At 38.7% G+C, this 12,712-nt stretch overlaps 1 protein-coding gene across 2 annotated transcripts in view; it reads right to left on the reverse strand.

Moving 5' to 3' along the window:
* Positions 1–12,712, reverse strand: part of LOC124795290 (balbiani ring protein 3-like) — a 259,410-nt gene that overhangs the window by 23,545 nt on the left and 223,153 nt on the right. For both annotated transcript variants that reach the window (XM_047259248.1, XM_047259249.1), the window contains 2 exons: positions 6,618–6,773; positions 101–313 (listed from right to left, as the gene is read on the reverse strand). In XM_047259248.1, the coding sequence (XP_047115204.1) occupies positions 101–313; positions 6,618–6,773 (369 nt within the window). The remainder of the gene's footprint in view (positions 1–100; positions 314–6,617; positions 6,774–12,712) is intronic.

Here is a 12,712-nt window from a genome sequence, read left to right on the forward strand (position 1 = left end):
TTATCTCACGTTAAATACAATCAAGCAGCATCACAAAACAACTTATAAAAAAATATATCAAACATATCAAAACCTTAAGTGTAACTGAAACTCTACCTACCACTGCAGGATGGCTGTACATCAGGTGGTGCTCTGGTACCAGGCAGCTCTTCACCTTTCTCATCAACGCACCAACATTGTCTGCTCACAGGATGACACTGAATTTGTTCAAATGACCCATCCTCATCATTGCACCGGGGCACATACAACTGCCTCGCTGGAATGCCCTTCTCGTGTGCTTTATGCTGTACTATTGCCTTTTGATGTTGGCATGCTGAATATTCAAATTTAAAACAAAATTCCTCTATTAATTTTTCTTCAGGGGATCTATGATAGACTATAGTTAGAAGAAGGGCTAACTTAGCCACCAATTCAATGAGGAATCTGACAGGGATTCTATGAAGCCCTGGAGCTTGGTTCAATTGTAATGATTTCAGCTATTTCTCTACACCACTTACACTAATACTGATTTCACTCATCTTTTTAGTGGTACGAGGATTAAATTGGGGCAGAATTCCTGGGTTTTCCTTTGTAACGGAACATTTGAAAACATAGTTAAGAATTTCAGCTTTTGCTTTTCTACCCTCAATTTCAGTTCCTGTCATATTCACTGGGGACTGGACACTAACTTCGGTGCCACTAATTGCCTTTACATATGACCAGAATTTCTTTGGATTTTGTGGAATGTCATTTGACAATATTCTGCTACAGCAGTTACTGAAAGTTTCAAACATTGCCCTCTTGACAGCCAAATGGGTTTCATTTAGCATCTCTCTGTCTATAACCTTACGTTTCGCTTTACACTTATTACACAGTAGTCTCTGTTTCTTGAGAATTTTCTTTATAGAAACTGTATATCACAGAGGGTCCCTCCCATTATAAACTGTTCTACTGGGTACATATCTATACAATGCATGGCCAACTATTCTTTTAAAAACTTGAGCCAGAATTCCTCTACATGCTCCTGCCCTGTGCTGAAAGTTTCAGTTCTTCATTGAGATATGACGTTACTGACCTTTTATCTTGTTTACTGAACATACATATCTTTGTGCTTGTATCATTTGCCACAGCTGCATCATGGCCACTGATACCAGTTTTGACGTGGACATCCTCAAAGAGGTCAGGTCTATTTGTTGTCATTAGATCCAATATATTTTCATGATGAATGGTGATCCGAGTTATCTGTTCCAGTTAGTTTCCAGAGAAGAATAATAATTTATAAAATATACAGAGTTATTATGAAAGATGTTTTACTGAGAGCTTTTTTGTGCATGTGTATGAAACAAAATTGTTATTCCCATAAACGTAGCAGAAAAATATTATGCTAGCAGCACAAATACCTGTTTGGCAATGCATGGTGTGGTTGGCCCGGGGGGGTTGAACGGACCTGACTACAAAGGCTATCGGTCCCTTTTTCCATGACCATGAAACACCCCACAAAAAAAAAAAAAAAAAAAAAAAAAAGAGCAGGCAACGGAAATGACAAGGATGACACAGAACAAGACAGACATAGGCAAAGTAGAGAAAGGGAATTAAAAGCACACAGAGTGTTACAGTGGCTGGCCGACCATGGAAAAAAAAAGGCCAACCACCAAGAGACAGACTAAAAACCACAATCTAAAACTGTAGGCCAAAGGCCAGACTCAACACAAAAAAGAAACAAACCCTCAGATCAAGCGATAAAAGCCCCCCGCTCAAATAAAACTCAAAACTAAGCCTGCCATTGCAGCGTCATCGCACTGCATGGTGTCTGTACAGTTTCATGAAGCAGGCCACTGCAAGCTACATGAATGACACACTGACACACACACACACACACACACACACACACACACACACACACACACACAGCCAGCTTTATACCTACAATGTAGGAGCACAGAGGTGTGTGTGTGTGTGTGTGGGGAGGGGGGGGGGGGTTAAATACTTCTGCTATTCAGTGAGTGATCTCTTCTACTCCTAAATTATTAACTATATTTTAAAGAATGCTCAGTACTGGTCTTGCTTGGATATAGCAAAGATGAGTAGTAAGGTAATGAATATTATGCATGTGAGTTTGTGGTTTCAATAAATAAAAATAAAAATAAAATAAAATAAAATAAACTGATATTTACACATTTAGCAAATAGATAGAGAACTGAGGCATAATTTCAAGAGCATGTTGGCAATATTTTGGATTCTGGGATTTACAGCAACTGATGAATTTTAATATCGAAACAAAGTGAACAAAAAGAAATACTTAAAAATTCCATATAAAATTTACTATATTTGATTGAGGAATGATGGCACTTAACATCAGAAAACGTGCTCTGTTACTGGATCACAGGCCAAAATTAATAAACAAAGGTTAATATCCATTGTACAAATAAACCAAATATTCTAAAGAAAAATAATGGTAGTTTTACAGCATTGTAAAGGTAGCTCTTGGCTGCATCATAAGGCAAGCATATGGTGATTATAGACTTGTAACTAAAAATGCTTAATAATTTTAAAATTCCAGATTGGGGGATAAGAGTATTTCCAAGAAACAGAGAGTATTGATTTATTTTCTATAATGTTTACCAACAACAACTTACTGCATCACTCTGATAGAATGTACACCAATGTAAATGCACTACTGCAGATACTTTGTGCACTTCTGATCATCAGTTTCTTTTATTTTATTATGAAAGTTATCAGGACTGCATAATATTGTACAAATAGCAACAGCAACAAGAATGTATGTAACTTAAATAATGTACCACAGTGTTGATGCATAACAATGCAAGGGTGACTGGGATTACAGAACTGTACATGATCTATGACACTGAGAATTCACCATGATGTGAAGGCCACATATCAGGGCTTCTAAATGTCAGGGCATGCAGTCAATGAAGGCCTGGGTATGTCCCCCTCACTCAGCAGTTTGTATGAAAGTTCACAAGACAACAGTAGTTATTGAATTACCATGACAAAAATGTTTTTGACCAACCATACCACAGACATATTTAAAGTCAGACCAACGGCAGGTAGACAACAGTACTCTCTGTTCTTCGAAAAAGGCCTGTTCACTTCCCACCATACATGACCAGGCACTATCCAGCTGAAACATGTTATGTGGAGTTACCTGCAGGAGGTGCAGTGTAGTGGGGCTCTAAACCACCCCTAATGAAGCAGTTGATGCTCAAAGTGCCTTCAACATACGCATCTAGATCACACATTGTACCCAATTGTAGCCCAAACTCTAACAAATGACATCTGTCACTCATACTACTCATTAATGCTGACAGCCAGATTGGCGACACAGTAGTGTTTCACATGTTTATGGTATAAATGTAAATGCTATATGGCACTGTTAACTGGGAAATTCCACAGGGCGTTTTCAATCACCTATGTAATCACAGTAGGACAGTTTCAAGCAGAAGACATTCAAGGACATTACATTTCCCCACTCAGGTATACCAGAAACAGCATTCGTTGCTGCAATTCCAGTGTGAGACATTTTGTCGTTTCTGGACAATGGAGGCTCCCACATTATATGGTACTGAATCTTTGACACAACTGTGTCTGCACCTGTGGCAGTGCTTTAGTGATATACTCTCTTACAGCCATAAGGACAATACCGTATTTACTCGAATCTATGCCGCACCTGAAAAATGAGACTCAAAATCGAGGAAAAAAAAATTTTCCCGAATCTAAGCCGCACCTGAAATTTGAGACTCGAAATTCGAGGGGAGAGAAAAGTTTTAGGCCGCACCTTCAAATCAAAACAAAGTTGGTCCATTGTAATATGAGACACAATTTAGGTCGAATGAATGACGATACAGCTACAGTAGTTTGGTTCGAGTTGTAAGCTTAGCAGTTAAGCTTTACCAGGTAGCCATTGCTATGCGTCAGGCGCTCCGTCCGTATTTATACGGGTACCCTTCCTTTTTCACGTGCTTCGTCTGGTTTGAATCGATTGCGTATTTTTCTTTGATCTGATAAGTGCTGTTCTCTTTGTTATAGGTGTTTACGTCACACTAAGCTGAAAATGCATTACTGTACTGTGTTGTGCATTGTTTCTCACATGATGATAACGAGTGTTTACGGCCTGTCGCTGCTCGCGGCACGGCTTGCTTTTGTACGCGCTACCGCTGCTTACAATTTAAAAAAATAAGAGAGGAATCGTCTCATTAGCGAAATGATGGCAAGAGACTGCAATTTGTTGTTACTTACACTGCTTCTTTCTTTGGAAATGATCAACAAGAACCAAATTATAGACAGTGTATGATAGAAGATGTTCTGAACCAGAGCCTAGAGAAAATTTTTCTCCATTTGAAAATCTTTGCAGGCGCCTCTTTAGTACATTACATTCTGCACAGAAATTAGTCATCTTAGATTTAAAAATCTAGTCAATTGCCGTGCTTCATTTCTGACTGTTTCACTATTAGGCATAAGAATAATATGAATATAAACATGACATGATATGTATATTCTTCCACGTTTGCTATTGTCTCACTCTAGTTTCGTAGTTTATTAGGCAGACAGGAATTAAATGAGATAGCAGCAAACACGAAAGAATACATGACAAAATGTTTATATTCATATTATTCTTATGGTGAAGATAATACTGCATGTGATTCACATTTCATCAGGTTCCTATTAGCAACCATCTCTTCTCACAGGTAGGAAAAAATTCAGAACGTAGAGTTGGCCATATTGACAAACATCCCAAACAGTCTTGCCAGTCGGATTTTCGTAGTACATTGAAATGCTGCTACATTCAAAGATGAACAATACGGAATTTGTATTTACTTCGTTGGATAATGTATGAAAATGCAGTGGTCGAAACTCAGGGCAGAGAAAAAAGCTCGTTTTCCACCTTTTTTTATAAATTTATTTACTGACGCAGAGGTTTTGGCACCAGTATTTATCTTTGTGCCTAAAAAGCATGCCTGTGTAACGCTACATGTATTCGATGGCAGAAGTTAGTTGTGGAAGCACCTACCAACATTTTTCTGAACTTCCGCTTGCTTTGCACTTGATTCTAAGCCGCAGGCAGTTTTTTGGATTACAAAAACCGGAAAAAAAGTGTGACTTAGATTCGAGTAAATACAGTAATACAGTCACACTCTGCTTTGGTCACAATGCATGATCCAGTACCTAACTCTCTTCTACCCTCTGGTTTTCCATGTGCAACAAAATTGTTGCTAAACATGGACAAACTTTTAGTGTATAACAAAGTCATCTCCTGGAGCCCTTGTATTCTGCACTATTCAAACTTACTAACATGCTGATCTGACAAGCCATACTGGCATTTATATTCATATTTCCACTTAGTCTAATGGCTTCTCACTGACTCTTAGCATAACAATGGCTTTTATGATTACAAAAGAGAGGGCACTGTTCTGCCTATACGAAAGCCAGCTTTCTTCAATGTTTATCACTTATTGTTGGTACACTGTTCCATAATCCCGCTGCCCAAGTTTGGATTCATTCAGGCCATTCTTTCTGGGAGCTGGATTTTTAACAAACAATAGTGCCAAAAGAACGGAACTACATTATTTTATACATAATCAAACAGTGGAAAGTCCAGGATGGATTAACAATAACATGGAAAGGATAGATTGCTACTCACCACATAGAGAAGGTATTGAGTCGCAGATGGACACAATGGAAGAAATATTGCAAATATTTAAGCTTTTGGACAAAGTCCTTCCTCAGATGTAGAATGCGCTCTCTCTCTCTCTCTCTCTCTCTCTCTCTCTCTCACACACACACACACACACACACACACACACACACACACACACACAAAAGTAGCGCTGAGTGTGTTGCTGCAGTGTGAATCTGTGAGAGTTCTACTTCTGAGGAAGTACACTGTCTGAAAGCTTGAATTATTTGTAGTACTTCTTTTACTGTGCTTGTCTGCGACTCAGTGCCTCCTCTACACGGGACTAGCAATCTTTCCATTCAATATTGTTACCTTATATCTAAAACTCCTATTTTCTTTTATATTTTATCAGATTCTAATGCTTCCATATTCACTTGGTATTTCTCAGTCTAATCTGTAAACACAATTGTGATAGTGTGATTAGAAAAGTAGTAGCCCTTCTTTGCCTTTCTCTTAAGTAGCAAGTGTTCCCCCCACCCCACCTTCCCCACATGTACAATACGCACAGTAAATAGTTCTAGGGGCATGAACAATACCAGTACTAAGATGACAAATTAAAGCTGATTCCCCATTTGAAACTCATTCTCAACTTGTCAAAAATGTTCAATAGTATTATTAAACAATGGAAACTTCAGATAGGAATATCAACACTGTAGTAAAAGACGGATTACTATTTACCATAAAAAAGACACATTTAGTTGCAGACAGGCACAATTAAAGCCTTTATAAGTATGTTTTAATTGTACCTGTCTGCAACTTAACATATCTTCTTTACAGTAAGTAGTAATCTGTCTTTTCCAACATTGTCAAAAGTACTACAATTAGTGACAATGTAATGCAGAGAGACAGGTTCATCATTCCTAATCTATCAGTACACTTTCTCACACTGAAATCTACAGAACATGATGTTCTTTCACAAAAGGAAATATAAGTTGTACTGTACCTGTAAGAAGAACAGGCTCAATACACTGTGTTCCACATCCATTAGAACAGCATTTTGATGTGGAATTGCAGTCATTGTCTGACTTACATTCATAGTCACAAGATCCAGAATTCATTGGTATTAGATATGGACACTGGCCAGGTTTCTTGGGCAGACCTATAATGAGACAAGTTTTTATAAAGGTGCATATTTACAATAACACTAACTCCAAAATATACGTGTATATCACTTTGTGTAATGTAATTACAAGTATATGAATGCATGATGTCTGTTCTTTAGGACACCATACATTTGTATAACTGATAACTTAGATGGGCAATGGATCCACCTTCTCAGTGTGGATGCACAAATACATCCGACTTCCTGTGGGAATCTCTGAGTAACAAACGGGAGTAAATGGACAGGGACTGTAGACAGGTGGCTCTCAGTGGGAATGTGGATCGGCCGTGAGATGTGCTGAGATAATTCATGCAATTGCGATAACACTATGTCCCAGATGGCGCAGTGGTTACCACACCTGCCTAATAAGCAGGAGACCCCGGGTTCGAATCCCAGTCTAGTACAAATTTTCATTCATTGCCGCTGATTCTGCTTAATGTCCTGCTGCAGGTGACAGCATTGAACCCTCTTCAATTTACATGTAATTACAAGTGTTAGTTATGATGAGGACATTTTTGTTTCAGTCTACATGTATGGCTCTTTACTTTAGGGCCAATTATACAATGTTGTTGATCTTTGATTAGCACAAAAAATTAAATCAGAAATCTGTGATATATTAGATTATTTTGATGTAAACTAGGATCAACTCTGAATAGCAAAATTTTGCATATCCAGTCATGTTCAAATGTAGTCGTCAGCGCATAATGTAGTGACACAACAAAAGAACACATTTTATTTTGTGTAAATACTGGTAGAAAATAATACGCCTACAAAGTATTTTGTGACAGAGTCCTTGGATCGAAAGTTCTTGGTTAACTTGCAATGTCAAATTCAGATAAAAATCTCAAGCTTTTGATCAGCACCTCCACCATCATTGTGAGGATTTAAGTGTGACATAGTCATTAAAACATACACGACTGGAACAGGAAACAGAGGTAATGACAATGGCACGTAAAGTGCCCTCCGCCACATACTGTTGGGTGGCTTGAGGAGTGTAAATGAAGATGTAGATGTAGATTTTATTCTAGTTTGATGTGGCAAGTCAACAGAGAACTTTTTATTCAAGTTAAAAAGAAGTAAATAATAAAGTAGTTGTTGGTAACATTCCAATACGTCTTAAGTTCACATTACTTTTTTCGATCTTTACTGCTAGGTTAAGGAGGAATATCAGAGATGTACACAATAAGTGCAGATAATAATTGCTCCCACAAAAATTGCTGGGGAAGACTCATTCATGTGAGAAAGTTTAAATATTTCATAAGACACTTAGTGGCAGAATAAGGTAGTGAAACTTCAACCATTTGGTTAAGTATGTGGAGTTCACCAGCAGCCAATAATAATTAAACATCTCTAAAAATGCTCTCTATGCTTGATTAGCAGTAATTACACAATTCAAACTAAGCTTTTAACTAGCAAATGAATGCTTAAATAGCAATGACAATTCCATGCACATTGATGAATAGAAATAGTAGGCACATTCAAGTCAATGAGCAAATTTGTGTTTATTAGGTAATTTCTAACTGCAGTTGTGTCTCACTGGTTATGTACTGGAATTTGATATGTAAGGACTGGAATTTGATTGCAGGCTGGGTCCAGTATTTCTTTTTTCTCTTTCTTTGTCGCTTCTTTCATGTTGGCAATGTCTATTACAGTGAAAAATGCTGAGCAGCATTGTGGTTTGAGGCCACATTAAACTTATGGTAAGTCTGTTCAAAGATTTGAGAAAGGCGAGGGTACACCAACTCCAAGAGGACTATCCCTAGCAAATCACTGTTGTTGTCAAACCAACCTTCAGGTTGGTGACAGCTCCATCTAAGCAGCCAATAGTTCTCTAGCACTGAATAACAATGTCTCTAAAACCCATAATCTACTAAAACTTTCACTGACGTAGGAAGTTGCCTAAACCTATGGTCAATGATCTGTGATACGTATATTTTCATTATGCTCAGTAAGCTTCTGAAATCCAGACATGGCACCACTGTCATTTCCAGTTTCTGTTCGTAGTAAAATCGGCAGTGCCAACTAGGTGCCTGTGAAGTGTCAGCTGCTGAATATTTTCTCTACAGTATTGTTTATAAAGATAATTATGACAGCTCTATGTTTTGAAATCACACTGTTTGAACATACCACATGCTGTTTCCCTAGGTTTCTGGGTGACTTTGGGAGCAGCGTTCTGTAGAACAGCACTGTTGTTGTTGTGGTCTTCAGTCCAGAACCTGGTTTGATGCAGCTCTCCGTGCTGCTCTATCCTGTGCAAGCTTCATCATTTCCCAGTACCTACTGTAACCCACATCATTCTGAATCTGCTTAGTGAATTCACCTCTTGGTCTCCCTCTACTATTTTTACCCTCCACGCAGCTCTCCAATACTAAACTGGTGATTCCTTGATGCCTCAACATGTCCCACCAACCGATCCCTTCTTCTACTCAAGTTGTGCCACAAATTTCTCTTCTCCTCAATTCTATTCAACACCTCCTCATTAGTTATGTGATCTACCCATCTAATCCATAGCATTCTTCTGTAGCACCACATTTCGAAACCTTCTATTCTCTTCTTGTCTAAACTGTTTATTGTCCACGTTTCACTTCCATAGATGGCTACACTCCATACAAATACTTTCAAAAACGACTTCCTGACACTTAAATCTAAACTTGATGTTAACAAATTTCTCTTATTCAGAAATGCTTTTCTTTCCATTGCCAGTCTACATTTTATATCCTCTCTACTTCGACCATCATCAGTTATTTTGCTCTACAAATAGCAAAACTCATTTACTGCTTTAAGTGTCTCATTTCCTAATCTAATTCCCTCAGCATCACCCAGTTTAATTCGACTACATTCCATTATCCTCATTTTGCTTTTGTTGATGTTGATCTTATATCCCCGTTCAACTGCTCTTCCAGGTCCATTGCTGTCTCAGACAGTATTACAACATCATCGGCGAACCTTAAAGTTTTTATTTCTTCTCCGTGGATTTCAATTCCCACTATGAATTTTTCTTTTGTTTCCTTTACTGCTTGCTCAATATATAGATTGAATAACATTGGGGATAAACTACCACCATGTCTCATTCCCTTTCCAACCACTGCTTCCCTTTCATGCCCCTCGGCTCTTATAACGGCCATCTGGTTTCTGTGCAAATTGTAAATAGCCTTTCGCTCCCTGTATTTTACCCCTGACACCTTCAGAATTTGAAAGAGATATTACAGTCAACATCTTGAAAAGTCTTCTCTAAGTCTACAAATGCTAAAAACATAGGTTTGCCTTTCCTTAATCTATATTCTAAGATAAGTCATAGGGTCAGTATTGCCTCACGTGTTCCAACATTTCTATGGAATCCAAACTGATCTTCCCCGAGGTCCACTTCTACCAGTTTCTTCATTCGTCTGTAAAGAATTCGCGTTAGTATTTTGCAGCCATGACTTATTAAACTGATAGTTCAGTAATTTTCACATCTGTCAGCACCTGCTTTCTTTGGGATTGGAATTATTATATTCTTCTTGAAGTCTGAGGGTATTTCGCCTGTCTCATACACCTTGCTCACCAGATGATAGTTTTGTCAGGACTAGCTCTCCCAAGGCTATCAGTAGTTCTAATGGAATGTTGTCTACTCCCGGAGCCTTGTTTCGACTCAGGTCTTTCAGTGCTCTGTCAAACTCTTCATGTAGTATCATATCTCCCATTTCACCTTCATCTACATCCTCTTCCATTTCCATAATATCGTCCTCAAGTACATCGCCCCTGTATAGACCCTCTATATACTCCTTCCACCTTTCTGCTTTCCCTTCTTTGCTTAGAACTGGGTTTCCATCTGAGCGCTTGATATTCATGCAAGTGGTTCTCTTTCTCCAAAGGTCTCTTTAATTTTCCTGTAGGCAGTTTCTATCTTACGCCTAGTGACATATGTCCCTACATCCTTACATTTTTCTAGCAATCCCTGCTTAGCCATTTTGCACTTCCTGTCGATCTCTTTTGAGACACTTGTATTCCTTTTTGTCTGCTTCATTTATGCGTTTTTATATTTTCTCCTTGCATCAAGTAAATTCAATGTATCTTCTGTTACCCAAGGATTTCTACTAGCCCACGTCTTTTTACCTACTTGAGCCTCTGCTGCCTTCACTATTTCATCTCTCAAAACTACCCATTCTTCTTCTACTGTATTTCTTTCTGCCATTCTTGTCAATTATTCCCTAATGCTTTCCCTGAAACACTCTAAAACCCCTGGTTCTGTCAATTTATCCAGGCACCATCTCCTTCAATTCCCACCTTTTTGCACTTTCTTCAGTTTTAATCTACAGTTCATAACCAATAGATTGTGGTCAGAGTCCACATCTGCCCCTGGAAATGTCTTACAGTTTAAAATCTGGTTCCTAAACCTCTGTCTTACCATTATATAATCTATCTGAGACCTTCAAGTATCTCCAGGCCTCTTCCATGTGTACAACCTTCTTTTATGATTCTTGAACCAAGTGTTAGCTATGATTAAGTTATGCTCTGTGCAAAATTCTACCAGGCAGCTTCCTCTTTCATTCCTTACCCCCATTCCATATTCACCTACTACGTTTCCTTCTCTTCTTTTTCCTACTATCGAATTCCAGTCACCCACGACTATTAAATTTCGCCTCCCTTCACTATCTGAAAAAGTTCTATATCTCATCATTCATTTCATCAATCTCTTCATCATCTGCGGAGCTAGTTGGCATATAAACGTGTACTACTGTGGTGGGGGTGGGCTTCGTATCTATCTTGGCCACAATAATGCTTTCACTATGCTGTTTGTAGTAGCTTACCCGCATTCCTATTTTTTTTTATTCGTTATTAAACCTACTGCTGCATTACCCCTATTTGGTTTTGTATTTATAACGCTGTATTCACCTGACCAGAAGTCTTGTTCATCCCACCACCGAACTTCACTAATTCCCACTATATCTAACTTTAACCTATCCATTTCCCTTTTTAAATTTTCTGACCTACCTGTCCAATTAAGGGATCTGACATTCCATGCTCCAATCTGTAGAACGCCAGTTTTCTTTCTCTTGATAACTACATCCTCCTGAGTAGTATCCCGCCCGGAGATCCGAATGGGGGACTATTTTACCACCGGAATATTTTACCAAAGAGGAAACCATCATCATTTAACCATATAGTAAAGCTGCATGCCCTCGGGAAAAATTACGGCTGTAGTTCCCCCTTGCTTTCAGCCGTTCGCAGTACCAACACAGCAGGCCGTTTTGGTTAGGGTTACAAGGCCAGATCATTCAATCATCCAGACTGTTGCCCCTGCAACTACTGAAAAGGCTGCTGCCCCTCCTCAAGAACCACATATTTGTCTGGCCTCTCAATAGATACCCTCCTTTGTGGTTGCACCTACGGCACGGCTATCTGTATCGCCGAGGCACGCGAGCCTCCACACCAACGGCAAGGTCCATAGTCCATGGGGAGAGGGAGCGCTATGCATTTAGAAATATTTTCTTTTGTTTCATTTACTTAATGGCTATCTGACAACTTCAATGTTTTTTGGTCATGGAGGAATTTCCTGAAGACTTCTGATAAGTTTGTTCCACTTATTTTCCTCCATCTTTATTACACAAAACCTTCACCTGCAGTGGAAGTACAATAACTGTGCTGATAGCGGATTCAGCAGTGCTGACAAGTGTGTGTTACACTAATTCAGATCATCACTGAACCTCATTATGTTGATTCAAGTTTAGTGTTACACAACATAGTGAGTTTGTAAAGTACATTCGTTTTCTGAACTGAGATCAAAGTCGTTCTCTAGTCAGTGAATTTATACACTCAGCCTTTTCAGTGTTTTAGTGAATGAATTCCATAATGGTATTTAGATATGAATGCAAGCTTCAGTAGGCAGGGCGATTCAGCTGCCCCTATTTATAGGTTTCATGCAACCCGCAATGCCTTCAAAGATCACTTGCAAG

Source organism: Schistocerca piceifrons, chromosome 4 (assembly GCF_021461385.2).
Source record: "Schistocerca piceifrons isolate TAMUIC-IGC-003096 chromosome 4, iqSchPice1.1, whole genome shotgun sequence".
Lineage (NCBI taxonomy): Eukaryota > Metazoa > Arthropoda > Insecta > Orthoptera > Acrididae > Schistocerca > Schistocerca piceifrons.